At 42.0% G+C, this 26,552-nt stretch overlaps 2 protein-coding genes across 3 annotated transcripts in view; both read left to right on the top strand.

The window, feature by feature from the left end:
- Positions 1 to 250: 250 nt before the first annotated feature.
- On the top strand, positions 251 to 20,028 carry cpeb2 (cytoplasmic polyadenylation element binding protein 2). Of its 2 annotated transcripts, XM_008298843.1 has the most exons (11): positions 251 to 1,551; positions 2,892 to 3,161; positions 7,041 to 7,131; positions 9,337 to 9,387; positions 10,562 to 10,585; positions 13,124 to 13,288; positions 13,386 to 13,475; positions 13,663 to 13,781; positions 13,864 to 13,978; positions 15,870 to 16,051; positions 16,326 to 20,028. In XM_008298843.1, the coding sequence occupies exons 1-11, from the start codon at positions 619 to 621 to the stop codon at positions 16,551 to 16,553; spliced, it is 2,268 nt and encodes a 755-aa protein (XP_008297065.1). In that variant the 5' UTR covers positions 251 to 618; the 3' UTR covers positions 16,554 to 20,028. The 2 variants fall into 2 exon arrangements, with proteins under 2 accessions (XP_008297065.1, XP_008297074.1); XM_008298852.1 differs by lacking the exon at positions 10,562 to 10,585.
- A 1,703-nt stretch (positions 20,029 to 21,731) lies between these two features.
- The window catches only part of c1qtnf7 (C1q and TNF related 7), a 6,379-nt gene continuing 1,558 nt past the window's right edge, over positions 21,732 to 26,552 (top strand). Inside the window, exons 1-2 of the mRNA XM_008298881.1 lie at positions 21,732 to 21,930; positions 23,790 to 24,026. Of these exons, the coding sequence (XP_008297103.1) occupies positions 21,909 to 21,930; positions 23,790 to 24,026 (259 nt within the window). The 5' untranslated portion in view covers positions 21,732 to 21,908. The remainder of the gene's footprint in view (positions 21,931 to 23,789; positions 24,027 to 26,552) is intronic.

Genomic DNA, 26,552 nt, shown 5'->3' on the forward strand with positions numbered 1-26,552 from the left:
GTCGCCCTACTCTCCGGGCTTTGGTGAGGGTGTAGGCCTACTGCACTTTATGAATAATGAAAAAGTGACGTAAACAATGCGGTCCTCTTTGCAGCTCGGTGCTGGAGGCTCGAGGCGGGCGCACAGAGGCGTGATGCGGTCGTGACGTCGGTTCAGTCGGGGATCTTTAATCCTCTGCCGCAGCACCACAGCCGGTAACCAGAGGAGGGGGTAGCACGGTCGGACAGGGAATGGCACCGCACAGGCTCGGCTAGCGCACAAGGCCGAAACAGCTCGGTCTTCTTTTTTTATTTTTAAGACAGATGATAATATCACCGAGAAAGACAACAAAAAACGCCGATCACGACTAGCAGGAGTCGATTTGCACAGACAGGCCAGACCCCCTCCTCTCCAGCCTCTTCACAGACGTTTTCCTGTCGGTCAGATCTCATTTAGTGCGTAAAATATAATCCCCAACGCGTACCTGCTGCATTCAAACGCCGGTTTTTGGTGTTTTTTTTAGTCGGCGAACGGATATCACGAGGCCGGTTCTCTGCGGCCAGATCACTCCCCGGTTCGCCCTTCAGCAGCGCCGCCGCGTCCCCGCTGTTCCTGTCAGCTGCTGCGCATCAGCAAAACATGCAGGATGAGCCTGTGGGGGTGACAACCGCGCAGTTACCCCCGTCAACCGAGGAAAAGGACCGCAACAGCAGCAGCAGAACCGGGCAGCAAACCGACAACCACGACGGCCAGCCGAGCTCGTTCACGCCGGATTACAACCATCTGAACCAGAAGCTCGCCTTCCCCGACTTCGATCGAGACCATTTCTGCCCGACGCAGTCAATCTGTGACCTTCAGCACAGCAGAAAAATACATCAGCAGTTAAGTCAGCACGCCGAGTTTAGCCCCACGGAGTCGCCCCCTCCGCCGCCCCCGGAACGCTTCAGTCACCTGCCTCAGAGGCAGCCCTTCTCCTCCCGGCCCGACCCCCGCGGCTCTCCAGTGGAAGAGGCTGAAGCCGATGCTGCGTCGCCCGCTTCCGTAAACCTCAACACGATCCAGATGGACTCCCCCATCGCCCACCATATAAATAACGGCAATGGCAGCAGCAGCAGCACCGGCAACATGTTGTCCGGAGGTCTCGGCGCCGCTTTCCCGAACCTCCCCGCCCAGGAGATGCAGAGCGCCAGCGGGGGCTCGTCCTCGCCGTCCCTCCCCGGGTTCGGCACCCCCTGGTCGGTGCAGACCAGCTCCTCGCCCCCGCCCCCGCCCGCGCCCAACTCCATCAACCCCATCCACGCCAACGCCATTAACCAGATGCCCAACGCGGACTCTGACAACGGCTTCTACCCAGGTATCCCCTCCTCCATCAACCCGGCCTTCTTCCAGAGTTTCTCGCCGGTGTCAGCTAATCCGTGCGCCGGGATTAACGTGCAGGGCTTCAGCGGTCCTTTCTCGCCCCAGATCAACGTCCCTCAGCAGCCGCAGAGTCGCAGGTCCCCGGTCAGTCCCCAGATGCACCCCCAGCAGGGCGCCTTCCTGCAGCAGAGGAACAACTACAACCAACATCAGGTGAGCTGCAGGGGGACGTGGACCACATGAGTGTGACACAGCAGGATAGGCAGCTTCCTCACCATGTTTAGGCCTTCAGTGACTAGAAATAAACACCAATACCCAACACAATTGAATCAATATGAATCTATGCAAAGGCCACCACAAGAAGTCGTGAGGTTAGGGTGCATCTTGTGACTGCACAGACAAGGCCTCAAGAGTTGTGTGATTATGTGACCAGTCTGCAGCAGTGGCAAGATAAATAGTTTATTTTCCATAATGCAAGAAAAAAAATACATTATGCAAGGGCTCAAGTCACTACTCTTGAGGCAAAAAAAAGGGAGGAGGAGGAGGTGGTGGTGGTAGTGGGAGGGAGGGGGAACAAGGGAGCATCACTGAATCTAGCTGTTGTTCTTCTCCTGGAAGCTGGCAGTGGGATGCAGTCACATGGCACCGGACCATCCCTGTCTTGTGGTTCACTCAGTGGGAATACAAAAGGGCTCGCAGGGGGTTTTGGTGTCCTGAATGGACGCCTATTTGGGCGAGATGAAAACAGCCAGTATCTCGGTGGTGTGACGGCAGCCCCGAGGAGAGACAGCGACAGCCAGAAGCTTACGTGGACGCTCCAGTTATGCAGCAGCAGGGGCTTATGTGTTGGTGGCCTTCAGCTTCAGGTTTCTCATGTGATTTGCACATTGAGGCGGCTGGTGGCGGTGGGGAGGGGAGGGGGGTTGACTACAGTGCCTCTGCCGTGTTGCTGACCTTTAACCTCTTGCTTTGATTGTGAGGCCTGTGTAAATATATTTACATGATACCAGCAAAAAAAAAGCAGGAAAAGCCATAAGAAAATAACATTTTCTTTCTTATTTGGTTGTTTTTGAGTAGCTCTTTTGTAAATCACCCCTTTCATGAGTTTCCACTTCCTTTAAAAAAAAGCATTCTGTTTCCCCCCATGTTACATTATAAAAGCTGTTCTTTAAGCTCCATAGAGAAAAGCATCGCAGCTTACAAGAAGCAGAACGCTGATTGCCCTCCGTGTATGATTTCCACGTGAGATTAAGCGCGATGCGATTGAATGTATGATGCTTAAGAGGGGACACAAGGTCTAGGTGGAGCGAGAGTGTGTGTGTAAGTTACAGTGGTGGTGTTGCAGAGCACGGGATACTTAGTATTAGTCTTAAAGCCCTAAATCTTCTTATCTACCCACCCGTTACAGGAGCAGATCAAGCTGGGCTGATGGGGAAGAGTAAAGAAAGGATAGAAATACAGGATAGGAGGAAGTAGGAAGAGTACAGATGTACAAGGAAAATGTTCAACATGGTGTTTCTTCTTCTGATGCCCTCTCCTCTGTGTGTCCGTAGCCCATGGTGAAGCCCTCTCCCTGGGGCAGCCACCAGGGGAACGGTTGGGGCTCCGGGGGGATGTCCTGGGGCCGGGACCACCGCAGGGGCAGCGGCATGGGCGTACCTGGCTCGGTCAGCCACGTCTCACCCCTGAAGAAGCCCTTCTCCAGCAACGTCATCGCTCCTCCCAAGTTCCCACGCTCCGGAGGATCCCTGGGGCCTAAGTCGTGGATAGAGGAGAACATGTTTCGCACAGACACCAACAGCAACACCTTGTTGCCCCTGCAGGTACGTGTTTTGGGTTCGTCTCTGCTGCGTTCGCCTGGTTTAGTGCGTGATGTGATGTTTGTTGTGGTGGAGGGCTTTTTTTTGTTTCTCAGTGTGGGAAAGGACCTGTTGACAGCAGCACACACAGTCATATAGAATTCCTTTATTGTCATTGAACAGCGTGCAAGGAAGTGAAACAGAAGTTCTGTCAGTGCATTCACAACATCAGACAAGTGACATAAAAAATGTAAAAATCTGCATGTAAGTGTATCTGAAAACAGTGGGATCGTTAATACTCGTAAAATAGCTTATCTGGTGTATGAAGAACTATAAAAACAGTAGGCTTACTGGTGTTTACTGCAGTTGTGTAGGTTCAGTAAATGGATAGAAGGTAGTAACTGCAAAGATTTAGCTGTTTCCAGATTCTGCAAATGTAACAGATCAAATTACATTGAGTAGACTTGTTTGTAGGAGCTCAGTTCAAGACAGAATTATCAATAAGAGTTTAGACAAAGGGAACAATGAAGGTAGTTTCACTCGAATTGTTTCAAAAGAAACAGAGTGAGAATCCTTTTTATCAGCAGGGAAACCTAAAGCCAGGCAGTCTTCAGACATACCCAGCGGTGTTTAGATGTTAATTAGCACTGGTCGGTGATTCAATCAGATGGGAGGAGTGTTGACCTCGGCAGGTTTCACCAGAGGTGTATCACAGTGGGGGCTGGGCTGCGTTCATTTTCAGGAAAACTAGCATGTGAGGGGAGATCCGTTTCAGGTACAAAGGCTGCCAAATCTCTCTGTGTGCACATTTAAAGGAACCAGTCTTATTATTCTTTGTTGTATTTGTCAAGTTGTTGCCTACGAAGTCGAACACAGAGGCCTTTTAGTTGTTATCAAATGCTGCTGGACTGTATTCTGGATGATGTGGCAGTTATTTCTCTCCTGTGTTTTAGGGTTTAAATGGTCATCATTTGGTCATGTGTAAGTCCTGCCTCTCTGATTGTACTGCAAACACCAAAAACCTCATTTGTTCTCAAAATTACATTAATAATGTTTCTGTTTTCAGTCCATGTTTTAATTTAAATGGCACCTGATCTGTAATCTCAGCTGACATCCACATAGTGTCTTCTAGTGGCTTACTTGGTATTTTTCTATATGAAAAAAAGCCCAAATTCTCAGATTCCAGCTTCTTAACTTGGGATATTGTCTGGGTTTTTTCCTCCTCTATGAGAGCAAAGTGAATATATTTGGGTTGTGGACAAAACAAGACGTTTGAAGACGTCAGCTTGACCTTTGGGAAACACAGATTGACAACAACAAATCGTGAAGTAAATAATCAACAGACTAATCAATAAATGAAAATCAGTTAGTTGAAGGCCTGACTGAAAAGTACTCACAGCTGCAGAGTGGTACCTTACATCATACATCTGTGATGTATTGCTTTGAAATGTACCTTTCATGCGAGCAAAAGTGTGTAAATCTCATTTTTAGAAGATGCACTTAATATGCATCACTTGCCCACAATGTGTAGCAGGTACACAGAAAAAACAATATTTTACTGGTTTTAAATTGATCTGACTGGATCTCATATTTATGAGACGTGTCATTTCCTCAAAGCTTTATCATTTAGAACACTCCAGGCTTTATATAAGAGACTTTCACTTATGTGAAATAAGAAAAACTGCACTAATTGTCTAATAGCGTACTGAGGAGCGCATCTCTTGATTAAAAGTCACCACAGTTTGTGATTCAGCGTGTCTCTGAAGGACCTCTACACGTAATTAATACTCAGTAAAATCCATAAACTCTGTTAATAAACGACTACGTGAGCTGCCGCCGTGTCTTCTTATAATAAATACATAAATCAGTTCTAGGAATAACAGCATTGTGACTCATTCAGACTAAACTAATGATATCACCTGAATAATTGTGTCACCGAATGCTGTGACTGTTGCTATGAGCTCAAATTATTAGTAGTATCAGTGCCAAGAAGTACAAAGCTTCCTATTCCAGGAAACAGGCCTGACTCCATGGATTGTTAATTTCCATAAACAGTGTCGGACCGAGAATTTTTCAGATTCCAAGTCTTTTCCTTCCTTCCTTTCTGCTTAATGTTTGGCAGCCAGTGACAGACTGTATCTCTGCTGTGTCATGTTTTTAACATCACACAGAGGTGGATGGAAGGAAAAAAAAAGAGTTCTGCTTTCAGTGGGAGCGTAGCAAGACTGGCCACCTGCTGTTTCTCTAAAGTGGACAGCGGTTTCTTGCTGGTAATTAGGGCTGCAGCTGATGATTATTGTCATTGTTCATTAATCTGCGATTTTCCTCGATCAGTCTGTTAGTTGTTTGTTCTATAAAATGCCAGAAAATGGTGAAAAATTATGTTTTCAGAAGTAAAGATGTGGTCTTCAGATGTCTTGCTTTGTGAACAACTCAAATATATTCAGTTTACTGTCAAAGAGGAGTGAAAAAATAGATCAGATTCAAATTTAAGAAGCTGGAATCAGAGGTTTTTACTCTTTTCTCCTTAAATAATGACTCAAACAAATGAATCATCATGAAAATAGTTGGCGATTACTTTAATAGTTGACAACTAATCGAGTAATTGTTGCCACTTTACTGCTAACGTATGCCGTCACCCTAAAACATTGTGTTGCTAATGTAAAAAGTTGCATTGCTCTTTCTCATCCTATGTGTCAGACAAGTTTTTATAAACACACATCCCTTCTGAAAATTTGGCTATTAAGGAAATTACCCCCAAAACTAACTAGCGACTCAGAGCTTGCACAAAAATCACATTTGAACATGAAAAGATTTAAGGTACTGTGATCAAAATCCATCATAATGTGAAATTGAAGTTTCTACTAAAGCAGTTGTGTCACCGTACAGAAAAATGACTGCTGAACGCTAAGAAATAACCTCCCAGTATCTCGACCTTGTATTGACGATAACGATGACAGTAATATCTCCATACCGTAAATAATTCATCCAAAATGTCTGCATTGATCAACACTATTTGAGGCAAATGAGAAAATAAATCTGCTTGTAATTTAGTTTAACTCACTCCTAAAAACATGGCTGTTCTCTAAGACTTGAAACACGTTCTTGCTGTAATGCAGCAGTGACGTACTTCCAAGTAAAACCTCTCAATTAGCACAACTGCTTCATTTACATACCAAATGATCGACTTCAACTCGTCACTCTCCAGTTTCTGAACTGCTTTCTTTGTTGCATTAAAAATAAATGTGAAACCGATAGCGGAGAGGTTGGTAGCACATGGGTGCTGATGCCCTGAGCAGACTGACCTTTGCTGTTGTTATTTCCCTTCTTTGTTTCCCCACAATTCCTGTTACTATCGAATAAAAACAACAGAGCAGCAACACAGATCAAGTCAATACGAAACCTTAAAAAGCTGCCCTCCAACCTCCTGTTCTGTTGGGTGTGGTCAAGTAGATACTTCTCACCAGAATACTAACAAGGGAGTCTGCTGTAGTGGGTCATTAAGGAGAACTATCTCACTGCCCCGCTGATGAACTCATAACCTCCATCTCAGCTCTGCGGCTAAATGCCACTCCTGGTTTTGGTTTCCATTCTCTCCCTCGCCTGCCTCTGGGAATCGCTCCAAAGATCCCGGGGAACCCGTTGTGTAGGCCGCCGGTAAACTTACCTTCCTAAAGTGAATAAATACGGAAAGAATGTTAATCCAAGCGTGAGGTACTCGCTCACTTAAATCGCTTACATGCTAAGCCAAATACCCGCGCTTCAGAGGCTTTATGATTCATAAGCCAAGTCGCAGAAGTGTGTTAGAAACGTGAGGATTTAGCCGTGACGTTTTGTTTGTTTTGTTCGATGATATTAAAACCTTCACACCTGTGTTTTCTTTTTTTTCCATTTGTTTTGCAGGACCGCACCAGAATGTACGACAGTCTGAACATGCACTCCCTGGAGAGCTCCCTCATTGACATCATGCGAGCCGAGCAGGATCCGATGAAAGGTAAGACCTCTTTCCCTTTCAGTGTCGGTGCGCGGGGGTCAGAGGTGGCCGATCGTGTTCGGAGAGGCAACGTCGGCGTCGTGCAGGGGGGTGAAGCGACGCGGCCCGTCGCTCCCGGAGCTCTGTTGTTTTTCCACACGCCGGCTTATTTTCTCCCCGCTGAGAGCTTAATACTTGTGCCACCAGCTGCACATTTACATGACCTTCCAGCTCTGATCCTGCTGCTACTTAACCTGGGCAAGATCTGAGCGAGGAGCCGAGCACGGGAAAGAGAGGAGAATGTCTCTGATTAGTTACAGGTGTTTTCTGACAGATCAAACGAGTGCAAGCTGGAATTTAAAGATATATATATAAATAGTCCAGAGTTTCTTTTGAATTATTCCTCACAGCTTGGCAGCGGTGAGCAAAGAATGTACTGTAGTGTGACACTGTTCTGGCCTCCTGCGCTCAGCTGCCGGACATCAGAGGAGGAGTGTCAAATAACTGCAGCGTCCTCCTACTGACGGCTGCTCGTGGCTCATTTACAGCCTCGCGAGTCAGATACGCTCAAAACACCGCCGAGAAGGAACATCAAAATCTATTTGTTGTATTAGGTCACTGTTTTTTTTCCATTCGTGTACAAGCATCAAGCGCTGTAATCCATGAGCAGGGTGAAATTATTACTCAACCTGTGCCCTCCTTCCTTGGGCGAGTTTCTTGTTTTCCCTGCCGGAGCAGATGGAGAGGACATGGGCCAGTGTGCACAGCAAAGAGACAGAGGGGCGGTGGTGGTGGTGGTGGTGGGGGGGTCCAGACTAATTTTAGACGTGATCACACTTTCACACACTGTGTATGACAGCCAAGAGAGGAGACGGGAGGGAAGGAGGGTTTGCGGGGGTCTGCTCTGCCATTTATAGCGGCTAACACAACGCTGCATTCTGGCTACCTGCGTTAAAAACATCAGGCAACGGCGTAATGCTACGAGTGAAAAGTAGAGTTTCTGTCAGTTGGATGGGAACATTTTTTAAAACACATTAATAATTTGTGTCTCCCTTGTGACAGTACATACATGAGGTATTTATTATTTAAAGCCACTATCTAGACTGAATAGATAAAAAGCAGCGAAAGTCGAATGCCATCAGACGAAGTTAAATCATTACCACAAAAACAAATCCACACATAAAGTGAAAATGGTTTGTAAAGGCCTGACACACATATTTGTTGGAAAAAATATATGTAAAAACTAAAATTTTTCTCAGTAAATGTATTTTATCCAACAATTATGGATCTACAATCTGTAAAACAACTTAAATGAACACATGACAAGACAAAAAAATTGCAGAACCTCAAATATAATAGAAATTAATGTTGCCACTTATGGTTTTCTTAAACACGGGCTGATTTGCTCATTATATTTTCAGTCTTTCAATAAACAAAATGGCATAAAAAAGCTATTTTATTCCTTGTTTTGCTTGGCTAATCACCCAAAATTTGTCTCGTCTGTTTAAAAAAATAGATTTGCATTGATTTGATGATTAATTAACAGTTGAATTAAGCCACAATTTTTTTTTTTTAAACTGGTTTCTGTAATTTTTTAAGAAACAAAAGTCGATTCCAGCTTAAATGTGAATATTTTCAGATTTCCTTCGTCCTCTGTGACAGTAAGCTAAATATCTTTGGGTTGTGGACAAACAAGACATTTAAAGACGTCATCTTGAGATCTGGGAAACACTGATGGACGTTTTCATCATTACGGACGTTTTATAGACCAAACAGCTAATCGATTATTTGAGAAAATATCCAGTACTATTAGAGAAAACACAAAATGCTCACATCAGAGGAGCATGACTTAATAGATTTTTTTTGCATTTTACTTTAAAAATGACTGAAAGGTTTAGCCTGTTAACTGACATGCTGTTTCAGCCATAACAGAAATACAAATATTGTGTTGTAGCTTGGTGCGAAACGTGACAAAAGTGGGATCTCTGGAAATAGAGGAGCTTTTGTTCCTCAGCGTAGACATGTGCTGTTTTAACACATTCACAGACAGGAACTGTAGTTGTTTTGTGTGTCTTGTGTGTGTTTATTCCCATGTAACACGCATTGGCCTCGCCCTGTCCTCTCCATCTGCTCTGTGTCTCATCCCTATTTGTGTGTGTGTGTGTGTGTGTGTGTCTGTGTGACGTGTGTGTGTGTGTGCGTGCGTGTGTGTGTTTCTCATGTCAGGCCGTGTGGGATGCCCTAACCCCGGGGCTGACGGCCTACTCATGCTCAATGGTAATTATCTCTTAGCACCATCTCCCTGTGTGTCTAAAGCTCTCATGATGCTTCCTCTGTTACTCTTCGGTCTCATTAGAAACACTCGACACACTCACGGTCGAGATTGTTTTTTGTCAGTTGATGCAGTGCATTTGCATAACGTTTCATTTGTCATCAGCATTTCTGTGTGACGCCACTGTGGACTCCATCATTGTGTTTTATGTCGTGTTAAGTCTTCCATTTGTCACCGATGGTGGCTTTATTTTCTTTATTCAAACCCTAAAATCAATTAAAGTTTTCCTTACTGATACTCACATGATAGGGATTGTTTCCACTGTTATGCAAGGACTTTGAACGCACCACAAGCTTGGTTACATCCTCCCATTAATATTTCAAAGCCACTTAGAATAATTGTTGCCTCGCAAGTAGACACGCCGCATATTGTGGTGTCAAAAATCTTGTTTTGTAACAGCGGCACGTAAATCCGGGTCAGACGGCATTTCCAAATAACTACGAGCATGTTTTTGATTATTTTTTTTAAAATATCATTTAAATGTTTTCTATTTCCTCCTGAGACCCAGAAGTTCATTCTGTCCTCATAATACCTCATCATTTTGTCGCTGTTTGCCACGAGACGTGTTGTCCCTGACAGACGACGTCCAGGGCTTTTCAGTGATGTAACATATGTGGCACTTAACAAGTTTATTTTTCTGCTGCTCCAAATGGCTTCCATCTGATTTGGAAGCTTTTATGGAAAAAAAACTAATAATTAAGTTGTAGAAAGCGTGTCATTTACAGGCACCAGGGCGTTCTGTGTGTGTGCATGACGCACACATAGATACAATTCAGATTTTTATGTCTTTGTGTCACCAGGAAAGGACACACAGTGCACTGTTTCTCTTTTTGATTATGTTTATTTCATCTGAGAGTGGAAAAGATTTAAAAAGAATGTAGGAAATGTACCAAAAAAAAGATATTAGAAAAAAAAAAAAGAATGTAATCTTGTTTTGAGTCTCAGGAGGACGTAAGCTGTTTAAAGCATCCCAGTCAATTCAGCTTATTTGACACTGACTTAATTGATGGGTGGTTGGATAAAGAGGTCATGAGATATGTGCAGATTAAAGTGTGTAGGTGCCCTCTGAGAAATGTCTGCGCCGCTGAAACTTGCACTCTTGTACTTTTCTACATGCAGCCAGGAGCTATGGGAGGCGTCGAGGTAAATTCAGCTTTCTGTGATGTGTCTGTTTTCTTGTGGCTTGTTCTTATGTGGCATGTTTTATTGCTTGAATCGATACCAAACTGAGGCCTCCAGTCTGGAGAGAGACTTGATTGTCATTTCTATTTTTAAATTCGGAAGCATTTTTAATGTTATTAGACAATCAATAATTTGAAAATGGACCCAATAAATTGTGATTGGGTGTGAAAGTTCAAATTATCCACCAGAAATACTTCATGACTCTATTGTTTTAGCTTCCAGACGTGCATGATGTTAAAGGTTTCAGGTTTGGTCACGCTTATCTGAAGTACTGCGGCTGGGCCTCTGTTGTATGGAACCCCAAAGTGTAAAACTTTTAAAAACAAGAGTTTACAAAGTGCTTAATAACTATTAAAATAAATTCAAAACAACAAGACGACAGATGAAAATATACAAAACACAATAGGTATTAGTCAAGTCATCGTTCTTTATATGGTACCTTAGAGTAACAGCTGTTGAGCCAAAGTGCTTTGCAATAGAGGTAAATTGATGTGAATGAATTTACCTAACAAGAATAAATATTAAGGTTAAGGCCCTACAATATCATTGCTGATGCAAAATTGACCTGACTAATTTAAAAAATCAGATACACAAGCTACAGTATTATACAGCATTCAGGTTTATCTTACAAGCTTAAATATAAATGTACTATAAATTTACTAGACTGAAGAACTCACAATATTAAATATATTGCAAATGCATCCATTTAGTTTGAATATTAAGGTAAAACCCTATAATTATTTCATATAATACAAATTTTCCTGACTAATTTAAAAATTTAGTTTAAGATCTGACAGTATTATTTATATATTAGGTGTTAAGACTTTATTTTTCATTATTTTATTATTTTGAACTTCATCTTCAGTCGTATTTATATTAAAGTTAAAGACTGCAATGATAAATATAATATTAATTAACCTGGCTAGCCTTTTTGTAATTTATTTATTTATTTTTAATAAAATGTGAAATTATGATATAAAATCGACACAATCTAACATAAAAGGATTAAAATAACTTCTTCAACACTGTGTGCGTTTACATGGACTTCACTATCCTGGTTATGATGCATGTAAACATCATATCCTGGTTACAGTGAACTGGATGAGTTCTTATCCCAGTTTTCCAGGATGCTGTTTGCACGTTTACATCTCAGCCTGGTTTCTGATTGCTGCTGACGACCTGTGCAGGTTCAGCCACGTCACCGAGGAACAGAACTGGTGCTCAAACTGTTGTTTCCTCTGAGAGGTTATGTTATTTTATGTACCTTTATGTTTGCAGATTGGGATTTAAATTGGCTGTACTGATGCAGATTCTCTAAGATGTTATGTGTGCAAACCTGTTGAGCCATATGTCGGTAATGCCACTGAACAAGCAGTGCAAACTGTATGCATAGCATCGCCATGGAAACCTGCATGCATTCAGTTGGTGATTCAGGAAAAGCAGAAATATATATTGATGCTTGGTCCTGATTTGCCGTTCATTTTACACTGCAGCTAATAGAACATGAATTCGATTGATTAGTGTATTTATCACTGAAAATATTCAGTAAATAACAGGAATTTACATTTGATTTTGCCAAAACTATTTCTGCATAATGGGACGGTGTCAGACCTGAGTTACATACCTAAAGTTTAAGAACTCCAATGTGCAGCTGTCATATTGAAAATAAGAGTCTTTGAAATGTATTAACCTCCAGGTTCAACCATTTTCTTTGGCCTTATTTTCAGTAAACACTTTATTTCTGTTTTTATGTCCCACGCTGTGACAGCAATCAAATTAGTTTAAGGTTTGACTAACAGTTACAGAAATGTCAGATTTAATTGGTTTGTGCTGTAAATATCACAGACGCCTGCACAAACAGCACGCAGTAATCATTAACCAGGATTACGGTGTTTATAACGTTTATGGAAATATGAGAAAAACGATTTCTTTGTGGTCAAAACCAGGTTAAGCCTCATAACCTGGATGGTGCATGTAAACAGGATCACTGTTGGGAAAGAATAATACTTTCTTTGACGTTTTGTTTGGTTATTTCTACACAGTTTTTTCATATTATTTTGCAGTCTATTTAATATTGAACACTTTGAGGCTCCATACTGCTCAGCCATTATATTAACAGCTTTGCCCCACTCATCCTGCATTTCCACACCTCCTTTATCTGCCATGCCGCTCAGAGTGGAGCGCACATGATTGCGTGTCCCAGTCTCTGATCTGTAAAAAAACTAAACTGTGCATAATCCTCACTTTAAGCTGGTGCTTTATCTCACAGTCACTCAGCGCTAAACTGCAATAAAAGCAGGAACATTATTTTATCCACGGCCTCTCTGAGTGCGTCCTTGTCATGGCGGAGATATAAAACTGCCAAAAAGGAGAGGAGGATGCTGTAATTGGACTGAGGTTAGGTTTGTGTTTGTCAAAGCTTCTGCTCGTGAGTGGTTAATAGCACGCTTGATATTTTCTGCAGCCTCACCTGCCTTTTTTTTTTCTTCCCTCCACCAGGCCGCTCATCCCTCTTCCCTATTGATGACAATCTCCTCGACGACGGCCACGGCAACCAGGGTGTCCTCGGATCCCCCAACTGTTACCCCCACCAAAATGGAGAACGCATCGAGCGCTTCTCACGTAAGGTGTTTGTGGGGGGTTTGCCTCCTGACATAGACGAAGGTGAGGACGGCTGACGGGGAGTATTTCATGATTTCATTGTGGCGTTGGTGTTTCTGTTCTGTTCAGCTCTCCTCACCCGTCTGTTGTTCCCCCTCAGATGAAATAACCTCCAGCTTCCGCCGCTTTGGTCACCTGGTGGTGGACTGGCCACACAAAGCAGAGAGCAAATCCTACTTTCCCCCTAAAGGTATTGGAAAAAAGCAGCAAGAATCTTATATTAAACATGTTCTTATATCTTGGATGAGCTTAGCTGATGGGAAGCTTCGACACAAATAGATAGGTGTCATTTCAAAGCTGATAAACCGAGGTGAGAACCTGTATTATACAGTCTATTTTCTTACAATGCTCACACTGAGGCTCTGTGTGTTTCCTAGGTTACGCATTCCTGCTGTTCCAGGAGGAGAGCTCGGTGCAGGCTCTGATTGAAGCCTGCATGGAGGAGGATGGGAAGCTCTACCTGTGTGTCTCCAGCCCCACCATCAAGGACAAACCTGTGAGTTCAGCTGCTCATACTGGGAAGAAGCTGGGCTGTCACTCAAATTTTCCTCGAATAACGATGTGCAATTCATCTCCAGGTGCAAATTCGACCCTGGAACCTGAGCGACAGTGACTTTGTGATGGATGGATCTCAGCCCCTTGATCCCCGCAAGACCATCTTTGTGGGAGGTGTCCCTCGTCCCCTGAGAGCAAGTAATTAAACCCACTTTGTTACTCCGACACCACAGTTATATTTTTACTTGTCTTGCACAGCCAGACCCTTCTCCACAGCACTGAAGAACGATGTGACAGCACCTCATTATAATTGTGCTATGGGGGGGAAACCTTTTTTGTCTGTATTTCTACCACAGATAGACCAGGTGCCCTAGTTGCTCAACTGTTTGAGCAGATAACCCATGAATAGTGACCAATAGTTCCTACTGCACTGACCACTGATCGATTCCAACAACTTCCACTGCAAGATTTGCTGCATTTCAGTTCTTGTCACTTCTCCCCCACTGTTCCTGTCTCTCCTCAGTTACACTTAACTCAACGTTCAAATGGCCAAAAGACAAATCTTTAAACAGTTAGGGAAGGACAGATTATAATTGCCAATATTTGGCTTTTTTCTAAATATCAGTATCATAATTTTATTGATCAGTTATTGATAACTTGCGATGCAGCCACCTCTTTCTGTCTGCGGTCACTCTGTGGTCTCAGTAATGTCTCTCTAGCAGATACACAACAACAAAAACTGAACAAAGAAACACAGGATCCATCACTAGAACCCAGTAGCTAATACTACGCTAACAGCTAACGGCTCAGTTAGGAGGCACTAATGAGGCTCTAAGATATGGGCCTTAGTGTCCAATACTAGTGATAGAACAGGGAAAGACTAGCAAATCAGAGAAGGACGGCAGACAAAACTGCAGGAAAAGAGTAGAAAAACTGTTCAATCTTAATCAAACCGATCTCACAGTGAACAGAGGAGAGCATCCTAACATCCTGTGATTCTCTGACGTCATTGTTTTTATTGCTAGTGGACACATTTAGCTATAAAAATCCTTTTTAATGAAGAAACCTAGTTATAAATGACAGATTCCCTGCTGTCACAGGCTGTTAAAATATCGCATGTGATGTAGGGCTGCAAGGTGCCTCGGTGGTTAGCACTGTTGCCTCGCAGCAAGAAGGTCGCCGGTTTGTGGTGAGGGAAAACCTGGGATCTTTCTGCGTGGAGTTTGCATGTTCTCCCCGTGCAGCTTGAATTCTCTCCGGGTTCTCTGGCTTCCTCCCACATAGTCCAAAAACATCTTGAGGTTCATTGGTGATTCTAAATTGTCTGTAGGTGTGAATGTGAGTGTGCTTGGTTGTCTGTCTCTAAGTGTAGCCCTGTGATAGACTGGTGACCTGTCCAGGGTGTCCCCTGCCTTCACCCTAAGTCAGCTGGGATAGACTCCAGCACCCCTGCGACCATAGTGAGGATCAAGTGGTGTATAGATAATGGATGGATGGATGTATACTGGGTCTGAATATCGGTTATCAGTCTTCATTGATTGGCAACAATCGGCATCAGCATCATCCCTGGGAAACTGATCAACACTTGGAACCATTGGAACCAATCGTGATCATGTTGAGTTTAGCCCAGGATGCAGGGATGATGTCAGTGAGAAATAGTGACAGACTTATTTTTGTGGAACATTTGCACGCAGGAACACAAGCAAAGTCATTACAATGGCTTGTTCATAAAAAAAAAACAACAGTCCAAATCCTTGGTTTCTTGTAGCTAAGGGGATTTTGAAAACACGAGAGGAGAAAGCCATTTGAAATGTGCACCGGATATTGCAGGTTTATACCCAAAGTCTGCATCAGACTACATCTTGACAGACTCACTGCAGTCGATGATCAGCTGTATGTTTAAAGAGAGTGACATGAGAAGTGAGAAATCCCTTCTACAGTCACAGCTGGACAGCTTCTGCCCCTCTGCTCTGTGTCACATCCTGTTATGTAACTATCTCACCTCCTTCCACATCTTTTCTTCATTTTGTCACTGATTTAAACGATTTCTTTTTTCTCCCTTGTTTCCTACTCTTCACGCCTCGCCTAGTTGAGCTGGCCATGATCATGGATCGTCTCTACGGCGGAGTTTGCTACGCAGGAATTGACACGGATCCAGAGCTCAAGTATCCCAAAGGAGCAGGACGAGTGGCCTTCTCCAATCAGCAGAGCTACATCGCAGCCATCAGCGCGAGGTTCGTCCAGCTGCAGCACGGCGACATTGATAAGCGGGTACGGCCTCTCTTTTATTAACAATTCTGTACTTTTCGCAATGTGCATGACACAGTCGTCATTGGGATGTGTCACTCAGACATTTTTTGAATGCAAGTGTGTGAGTCTGAGTGTTGGTAGCATCACTACAGAAAAGCAGCAGCTTGTTGCTATGGTGAGCTTTATAGGGCTGATTGAATTAGTTTTCTTCCCTGTTTCTGCTGCATTAAGCGTCAGTCTTCATCCACATGTGTACTGCATGTATTTACGTCTCCTCCAACACGTGCTCGTGCAGGTGGAGGTGAAGCCCTACGTCCTGGATGATCAGCTCTGCGACGAGTGCCAGGGCGCTCGCTGTGGAGGCAAATTCGCTCCGTTCTTCTGCGCTAACGTCACCTGTCTCCAGTACTACTGCGAGTTCTGCTGGGCCAACATCCACTCCCGCGCCGGACGAGAGTTTCACAAGCCGCTGGTCAAAGAAGGCGCCGACCGCCCTCGCCAGATTCACTTCCGCTGGAACTAGAGATGCGACTCCACATCCATGGTGACACCGTCAGGGGAAAGGGAAATGAAACACTGGCTGACAGGAAAAAAAGAGCATCGCTCTGCGTCTCCTGCTTTCCTAAGCTATCAGTATAATCGAGTACGTAACACTATACAGCATATACTATATATATATATCTATATATCTTTTGTAGCAGCCAAACACCACAAGCCTCAGTTTTTCACCAAAACCCCCCCTCACATCTCAGGCTCTGACAACTCTACAACTCTTTTGTGGTACTTTCATCTTTTCTAAGAGGAGATTTAAAAAGAGATTGATTTTTGTAGCTTTTTTTATTATTATTATTTTTGTATGTGAGATTTAAAGTAGATACGGGAATGTTTTTGCATGGGGGCAGCTTGTCTGTCTGTTTGTCTGCTGCTAGCCACCCCACAGTGCGTTCAGTGCACACTTGTTTCTGGGAAAGAAAAAAAACAAACAACAAACACGATTCTCTAATGTTGACGCCTGCCCCGGGTCATTAACCAAAGGTAGCAAAAATGATAGAAAGCTTAAAATTGACAAATTTTTCAGCCGCGAAACAAACAAACAAACAAAAAAAAAACGGTTGTTTTTTAATGTTGCCGTGGGCTATTTCTTCTTGTTAGAGAGTTTATTAATGAAAAAAGAAGAGAATAGGGTTATTTTTGCGCTCATACTGACCCGTAGAGTGATACCTCAAAATACAAAATCTGGTTTCTGCTAACTGTATTCAACATTTATACTTAACAAGCTATTTTAGAAGCTTTGCTGCTATATATACATATATATGAATAGATGTGTAGGTATTATATTTAATGCCATTTATAAACCTGAATCATGTAAAATGAAATGCAGTATGCACTCAACCACTTATGGCCCCCATTGCCATGGAAAGAGTTAGAGTGCATGTAACCACAATAGGCTTAGCTACACAAATAGCATGCAGGGTCGATGTGAGGAGAAAAAAAAGTAAAACAAACCACTGAAATCATAATTAAAATTCTATAGTGACTAGCATGATCATCAGTTACAGAAGAGGGGGAAAAAAAATCAGATGATGCTAAAAAAAAAAAAAAGAATATTTAAACTTGCATGCATTGATGTTTCTCTGTTGTTTGATCCGTTTACATACTAACAATACAAAAAAAAAAGTGATATCGGTTCTACTGTAGACTTAGTGGACGCCATCATTTTGTGACATGGTGGTTTGTATGGCGAAAAAAACAAAAAAAGCAAAAACAGAAAAAAATCAGAAGCAGAGTGGTGTTCAGTGGTTTGTGTTTCGTGTGTCGTCCATGTGCTGTGTGACTGTTCTTAGCGTAGACTGAGGCTCTAGTTTAGTTACCAACAGATTACGTAGAAAAGAATTGAACATCTCTGCCTTCACCTTTCCCGTCCCATATCTGTGCGTGGTTCCAAAGGTTAATCTGATACAGCGTCGCTCTGGCGGACCGGATGCAACCAAAAGACTTCAGAAGTTCTTAACTGGGTCGCATTAATAAGCATCCTCCTTTCATTTTGCTTATTTTGTAAAAAGAAGCAGTCAGGCTTTCATTGCCGTGTGGCCCAGTCACTGGAAGATGAAGCGTCTCCACGTCTCCTCGCCCACACGATGCTAAACTGTTTATATCGTTTGATTTCCACCTCGACCCTTGAAAGACTCTTTAAAAAAACAAAAAAAACAATTTAGGGACAATCTCTCTGTGAGGATGGCGGCCCGGCCGTCCGTTCGGTACTGTACAAGTGTCGTGTCGTCGTGTGTGTGCTCCTAGGTATCAGTGTTCGGCCGTCAAAGTGTGTACTGTTACAAAAACCTTAATGAAACTGAGACTCATTTACTCATAGTATGATTTAATTTGTTTGTGTCAACTACTTACCCATCACTGGCCCTTCAGTATGTGTTTTATAGTCTGTATTATGCACTACTTTTTCTATATCCCCGCTTCTTCTTCTTCTTCTTCTTCTCGTTCACCCACTCGAGTGATTTCAGTGCGGACTCTCTGAAGCCTCCACCTATTTATAATCCCTGCAGATGCTTTATTAAATTTTTATTTTTTCATGATTATTTAAGATGTAGCGTGAAGCAGTGGTCTTAAGTTGTCCACGTTCTGTGTGAGTAGAGCAAGAATCCAAGATTTTCTAATATATTCGTAACGTAGTTTGGATGTTTGTGAGGATCGGGAGTCAAATTAGCGTCGTTTTGCAAAAGAAAAGAGGAAGGTGAAAGCGTACGAACGAGCTCCCTCCCCCACCCCTTTCGTGGCTTTAGTTCTCATGGCGTCCGATGATGTTTGAATATTGTCACCTGTAACACTTGACTCGTGCTGTTTTTGTGAGGTTCTATTTTCTATGTTAAACACTGTTACTTTGTTCTGTACGTGTCCTTGTTTTTTTTGTAAAAATCATATTTATTTCACTATTTTTGTAGACAAAAAAAAGCAACTATTTGATTTTGATTGTATTTTTCTATTTAAATAGGACTAATATTACAATTTATTTCCCCCCCCTCCTCGCCCCCAGTTATGTCCAGCAGTTCTGTTCAGAGACAAAGAATCATGTCATTAGTAACAGCATCAAAGTTTTTGATATACGGTTGATTCTTATTTTGATACACATGACACGTTTCGTTTGAAGGAAGGAAACATGAAGGTTTTATTATATTCTGGGAAGACACTTGAGATTCTCCCCTGTTGCATCGAGGCCCCAGCTGCCTGTCCTCGTAGATGCTCTGAAACTTGAATATAACACATTTTGAAAGGCTGACTAACCTCGAATCTGTGTTGTGATGTGCAATACTGTTTCTAATGTTTGTATAAAAGTAAGAACTACAGTGTAAACCTTTTTAATGCAGATTTATTTTTTTCATTGCATATTTTGCAGATTTCTGATCCACAGTGTCATTTTTTACTGTCAGAAAAATAAAACCCCGTTTTTTCATTGCAAGTATTTTTAAATCCAGATATCTTTGTACTGATGTAAATGATTGTAGTTATTTTGGATAGTGTTTTGCTAACAAACGGAGAGACTTTTTCATGCATATTTCTATTTCCTTTCATCTTGTTTTATCCCGCATTTTTATTTCGTTTAATAGTAGCAAAATTCTTGGAATAATTTTTCATATTTAAATGTCATTGGTATTATTTTGTATTTTTATGTGGAAATACACTATATATAATTTTAAGATGCTAATTGCTAAGATATTATTTTGAGTTTAATTATTTTTAAAGCTAAATATTTGTAATTTTATTGTTAAAGTGACTAATTTCTAAATCAGAGTTTGTGTATAGATTCACAAAAAAGTGGTTTATGAGGTGTTTGGATTGTAATTATTACTGAATGGTTCTTTGATATGCAAAATGAATATCATGTTTATTTTTATTTTTTTTTGGTTTTGTATTTAAATGGGGTGTTGATTACAATCTTTTGTTTTTCTTTCACTTCCTGAATAAAGACCCATTCTGTTTGGACACAATCGGGCTCGATATATTTTTACATTTAATTTTATTTTAATGTGCAGCACCGTAGTTTAGCATGCTAACATGCTAACATTTGCAAATTAGCCCTAAACAGCTGTACAGCTGAGGTCAACAGGAATGGTTTAACTTTGCAGGCCATAAAGTATCGGATAAAATGACAATTTTGATCTACTGATGACATAAGAGAGAGAGTTAAGGGTTCGTCTTCTGGGCATGAAATCTGTACAAATTCTTGCGATTGTCTATCGGGAAAAGTCAAAGCAACAGTAAAGTTAGGATTCTTCCTATGGGGAACATGAATGTACATAGTTTGATGGAAAGCTGCTGAAAAGTGTTTTGCTCACCATCAGATCAGGTCCTAAAGGTGGACATCACCATCTCTAGAGTCATGATGGTAGCATGGCTAAAACGTACAAGACACACTGTTGCCATTTCTACAACTATACTGATTTCTGAGCACTATAGTGTGCAGACTTACCAGATTTACAAACTAATGAGGAAATAAATTGTCATCCTATAATGATTTTATTATTTTATGGGAGAGAATTGACACGATAATCTACATACCTGCTTAATACTGTGTAGATCCCCCGTGTGCCACCACGGCAGCTCTGGTGTCTTATGGAGTTGGCGGTGGATCTTTTGGTCATGTAGGTTACAGAGTCGGTCCTCTGTAGATTAGGCTTGTTCGAGTTAGATTAGGATGTGGATAGTTTGGAGGCCGAGCCAAAACCTTGGGCTCTTTGTCATGGTCCTCAGGCTCTTTCTGCTGAGTGGTTGGGCACATTGTCCTGCTGGGGTAGGCTACCACTGCAGGGGAGTACTGCTATGATGGGAAAGGGGTTCTGTTTGGTCTGGAACAATGTTTCTGAGTCTTTGGACCATGGACATGGGACCTCCAGGCTTGACTTCTGAGCTTGTTCTGGCACATTGCATAGATGCTTCATTGGATTGGAATCTCAAAAGCACGCAAGGTTGGTCTGTGCATTGGGCTCTTTGTCATGTTCATCAAGCCTTTTCCCAAACAATGGAGCAGAACCCACTGAAATTCTGAGTAAAGCCGCCACCCTGAGTGCTCTTAGCTATTGGTTGAATGTAACAAGGTGGGTGATTCATGTCAAAGTAATAGTAAGGTTTCCAGGAGAGCATCATGCGTTAACAAAATGATCAGTGTTACTCACGTCAGTTGTCAGTTTTAATGTATAAAACATAAACACATACAATTTTAAATAATAGTTTCATTAATATCACTGGGTATCTTAATACATTCTATTGATGTTGGTGATGTTTTTAATGTTGCATCTGTAAACCAGACCTCCACTTTACTACATGTGACAAAGAAACAATCCCAGAAGTCCACCAGCTCACCCTCACATGTCAGTTTGGGTGCCATCTAGAGGTAAATGTTAGAAATACAATTCAGATCCATACTGAGGTCAAAAAGACACAAATGAGTTCTGTCATTTATTGATCTGACTTTATTCCTCAAGGTCCAAGTTTCTGACTTTTCCACAGGGAGTCTCACACTGGAGAAGTCTTCATCCATGACATAATGGAGCTGATCCTGCATGCACACACTGTGCTTGCCTGGATTATTATAGCTGTTTGCCTTGGGAAGTTTATGAGGCAGAGAGATGGGAGTGGATAAGAGGGGAGGTGGGGGAGGGAAGGAGGGAGAGTTGGATGGAGTTAGTCCAGGCTGCCTGCTGCTGTTGCTGCTGCACTACACGACGCTGTCAGTGGAGAAGCAGCTGAACTCTGCACGCATGTGGGAGAGTAAAATGTTCAGCGAGGACTCCAATCGCGTAAAAGAGAGGAATCTGAGCAGATAGAAGGAGGACGGAGACTCTGAGCAGAAGTTTGATCAGCTTTGGGCATGAACAGCTGCCAAGTGTTGGGTAAGAAAACTGGTTTCATACCTCTGTCTGCACTGTTTGTTGGTATCACAGAACATGTTCATTCAGAATATTTAAAAAAAAAGAAAAAGAAAAAATAGAGACACCATAGAGACTTTCTTTTAGTTTTAGCGGAACATGACCTTTGCACTTGAACAGATATGTGTCCATGCATGCCTTGTAAATGTGTGTAGTTGCATTGCATTGCAAATGGAATATGTAAAAAAAAACATTTAAATAGGCTAGATGTCTAAAAATGTCTTGTTTGAGGATGCAAATTGATAGACTGCATCGGTCTCTGGTAAACTTCAGCTAAAAACACCTCAGGAGCCCCTGCTTAATGTTCAGTGAGGGACAGTCAACTTTATCTGCATGTTTCTCCCTGTTCACAGAGGAAATAATACTATAAAATCAGAATTTCTATAGCAGAGGTCCTAAAAGGTCTTCTTATTGTTGTGATTAATAACAAAAGTGTAGTGTTACTTTTAAAAATGTGTACATTTTGGAACTATTTGGTGCAATGATTTGCAGCTATCTGTGTTTGTGTGTGTTTGCATGCATCTGCTGCTTGTCCTTGGGCTCACACACCTGTGTGTCTAAAAGAGAGGACCATTTCTTTAAAGATAGCCTTTTTACTAATGCTGACATCATTGCTGCAGAGCGGAACTGGCGGGCGGGGTTTCTCTCTCCCAGGACCTCACACTGGCTCTGTGACCAGTTCATTACCCTCCAAATCAAAAAAACATGCTACACCAAAGACACCGAGGAGCTGCACAGAGCGGCCTCAGCTCACTCACGTCGAGACCGGGGAAACATCTCGAGTGTCCTTCCTGTTTATCTCATCGGCACACACGTAATTTGTCTGACGTGCTGGCATTGCGCACTGACAGACGAATCAGTTGTGTAATGGCAAAGAAAAACATGTTTGCAGTTCTTTTTTTGAAGGCAGACAACGGGGATGATCCTCCTCTGTAGTCCTGACACATATGTTCCGACGCCCCCACCGACCAGAGATAAACAGCAGATGCAAAACTCACATTCTCACACCCACGTGGGCAGATCTGCAAGAATGTGTATTAATCAAATCTGCAAATCCTGCAGAAGACTATTGTGCATTTGGTCAAATCCCTGAAGATTTCCTCCAACGTTTTTTTCCCTGTCTCCATATGATTTCATGATTATGGAATGTTTGATGTACAGCAACATCTGAAAATCTGCCAGAATAGAGTGAAGAAGTGTGACTCACTCATTCACTTTTTTCTGGATCATCATTACTGCTGTTACTTGTAGCATCATTTTCTGTCAGGGTCGAGATCGTGTCTCCGCTCTGTGTTACATCCAGCTAATGTACTATAACGTCTGCTCAAAAGCCATTGCTTCATGATTGGGCTCCCCTGACAGAAATTGTGTTGGGCGTTATGTCATAACTTGGGAATGTTTGGGGCAAAAAAAAATAAATGACTTGGAACAGAGACAAAGGTTTTGTTTGAGGTTTCTCACATGCAGCTCTGTGGTTGGACAAGAACATCAGAGTGTGATACAAGAGTCAGATACCAATTGCTTCTCATTACAGGAATCACATCTGGCCTCATGCTGTATATGATCACAAATTAGATTCACTGATGCTCTTTTGTTCTGTCTGCATCCATGACAACAGTGTTTTATGACATTGTGAAAATTGATGGACTCTGCTCAAGAGTCTGGCAACACAACTCAATAATCCTGTTGTTGAATTTTTATCTTTTCCCTTTATCTAATTTTTTGTCAACACCAAACTATTTTTCCTAAATGTTTCCTAAATTGAAAGCAAAGTCACATCCTAAATGTTAAATGTTCTCTTTAAATGTTGTTTGCTTCTACAGATTTGAAGATGTGGGCGTTGGTGGGAATAGTCTGTCTGTGCCACTGTGTCTTTGGACAGCTGTTTGACACGAAGCTCAAAGGAGCTCCGCGGCTCATCTGCAGCATCCCCGGGTCACCAGGCCTGCCTGGCAAACCCGGTCCCAGCGGGCCCCCCGGAGCAGATGGGAATGTGGGTATCCCAGGAAGAGATGGCAGAGATGGCAGGAAGGGTGAAAAGGGAGAAAAGGGAGATACAGGTATAATATAAAACATAATCAGATACAGCTTTAGTTATTGTGTGCTGATAAAGAGAAGAAGAAAAAAAAACGACCAGTCTGTGCAGGAGGAGAGAAACTGGCACTGACAGGTTTTCTTATCTGACAGCTGGCATAAGGTGGGAGCTGGCAGAGAGAAGATGAACTGCTGAAAAGGAATTCACTGCCACGAATAGCACAGTTGTTAAATGAAGTGTGAGACAAAACTGTGCAAGACTTATTAAAATAGCACCCACTGCAGGCGTAATGATGAATGACAAGTCAATGCAAACACACCTCACACCTAAACATCTCCCAAAAAAGCAACTGATGAGCACAGACATTACAACGTAAAGCAACCAGGAGACACCGACCAATCAACCACAACATTAAAACAACCATCCTAGTACTGTATTTGTTCCAGTCGAGCTACCAAAACAGGAACTCTAGGGGTGTTAGACTCGGATCAGATTGGGATCTGTTACATGTCAAAGTCACTTATACATGAATGCAGGAGCCAAATGTTCCCAGCAGAACATTGCATTGTAATGAGATGTCAGTGTTATTATATTGTGACTGACTGGTGTACTTTCTAACAGAAAACACCATAAAACCACTTTAAGCTGAAGATTCATTTATTAGTTTTTACTCAAAAGCTTTTAAGCGTAACCCACAGCCCTATGGAAGGAAAAAAAAGTTTAAAGAAAGCTGAAGCGAGGCCTGATGTAAGTCTGTGCTTCCAAATTCTTCTGTGTTTAAGTATCAAAAAACACAAGCTAGCAAATGTTGTGTTCGCCAGCACTGAGCAATTAAGTAGTGAAGTAACACATTTAATGAAAAGCAGTGGCTTCTAGTAGATGACAAAATTAAATTGAGATATCCAGTGTTTGCAGCTTTAAAGATCACTGATTAAACCCCTAAAAACTCATTTCTGTGCACCAGACTTACATATATAGAGTTTTTTTTCCCATGAAATTAATCCCTTCCTGCCTTAAAATGGCTTAGCTGCACTGCTGTTTCCTCCAGAATGTGAAGATCTATGAAGGTCCCCGTTCCCTTTTTAATGATCCCCGCTCACCGACAGCTCTGCTCAAAAACTGTAAAACTACTCGATGCCACAATGGAAAGCTGCAGTATTGGAGTAATTTAGTCATGTGTGTTCAAACCAGAAACTGATTCTGAAGAAAAATAATCCAAAAAAAAAAAAAAACCCTCCGTCCTGCAAGCTGACAAGCTTGGCTCCATGTTTGTTATCTAAATCTGTGTTTTTGAGACTCTCATCGGTACAGTGCAGCTTCAAGGTGGAAATGCTCAGTCACAGTACTGGCTGCCTGTTTTGCTCATGATGTGTCCCCAAGCGTTTTAAAAAACACCACATAGACATGTTAACAAGGCAGAAAAATGGATATCTCTGGAGGGGGTCTTTGAGGATGCTGAGTTTCTTTCCATCTGGCTGCTGTTCCGCTTGTTATTAGCAGGAAAAGCAGAGATGGCCGAGAATACATTTTCATAAGAACTGGGAATGGTTTCGTCCTTGGAGGTTTGGGTGTGTGTGGATAGAATGCCATTAATTTTTCCCTAAAGTATCTTCAAGTTTTGCATCACAGTCGTCCTACCAAATTAGGTTATACTCTGTAGGCTGGAAAGCTCTGCTAAGATTTTCCACATAACTGATGGCTGTTCAAAGCTTAGTATATATTTTTTCTAACTTTGCTTATTCAGTTTGTCCTTGTTTCATGCAGCCATAAAGTTGGAAGAATGTTTGGAAGGACTTTGTCTGTTAGCAGAAATACTGCATCGATATCACCTATAAATTCTGAATCGTAATAAATCTGCTGGACATAAACATTGTGCACCTGTGTTTTCCATTATGTATGGAAACAGGAATTCAGATGCACACCTCCAAGCTGGGCATGGAACTACTTATTTAGAAAAGCCCCGTGTGCCTGCACAAACATACAGTGTGTGAATCACAGTGTTTCCTTGCTCCAGGGTATTTTCTGTGTTGATGTAGTTGACTAGATTTAAGAATGAATGAAGCCAAAACTGTGCTGTTCAAATGTGAAGCTGGCTGCATTCCAAGGGTGACTTTATGCATAACATTGTGTGGAGAGATGTGTTTCCATTGCTTTGATAGTACTTTAATAGTGTGGTTCTACAAGGGCAGAACTGAAACTGATTCATACATATGAGGTATAGGGCGAAAACATTTGGGGGGAAATGTCAAATTTTTTCTAACAGATATTGTGATTTGAGATATGATTTTTTTTTAAGCTTCAGGTAAATATTTATAGTGCAATAAGTTTAAAACACATGATTGATCATTACTATACGAGAAACCATCAAAATATTAACTTCTCTATGTTCTAATACAAGGATGAGAATTTAAAGATATAAACTGCTTTCAACATTTATCACCTTTTTCAAAAAAGCTAGCTTAGATAGCTGAAGTAACTACACTAAAAATACTAAAATGTTCCAATGATAAAATAAAACATATGATGAGATACACATGATTGCATTGTTACA

The sequence above is a fragment of the Stegastes partitus genome, unplaced genomic scaffold (assembly GCF_000690725.1).
Source record: "Stegastes partitus isolate 25-593 unplaced genomic scaffold, Stegastes_partitus-1.0.2 Scaffold30, whole genome shotgun sequence".
Classification (NCBI taxonomy): domain Eukaryota; kingdom Metazoa; phylum Chordata; class Actinopteri; family Pomacentridae; genus Stegastes; species Stegastes partitus.

Excerpts from the sequence above, each read along its gene's own strand:
- cpeb2 (XM_008298843.1), top strand. The coding sequence starts at position 619 with ATGCAGGATGAGCCTGTGGGGGTGACAACCGCGCAGTTACCCCCGTCA. Across the intron at positions 13,289-13,385 it reads GCCTCCTGACATAGACGAAG|ATGAAATAACCTCCAGCTTC; the intron begins GTGAGGACGGCT and ends GTTCCCCCTCAG. Across the intron at positions 13,476-13,662 it reads ATCCTACTTTCCCCCTAAAG|GTTACGCATTCCTGCTGTTC; the intron begins GTATTGGAAAAA and ends TGTGTTTCCTAG.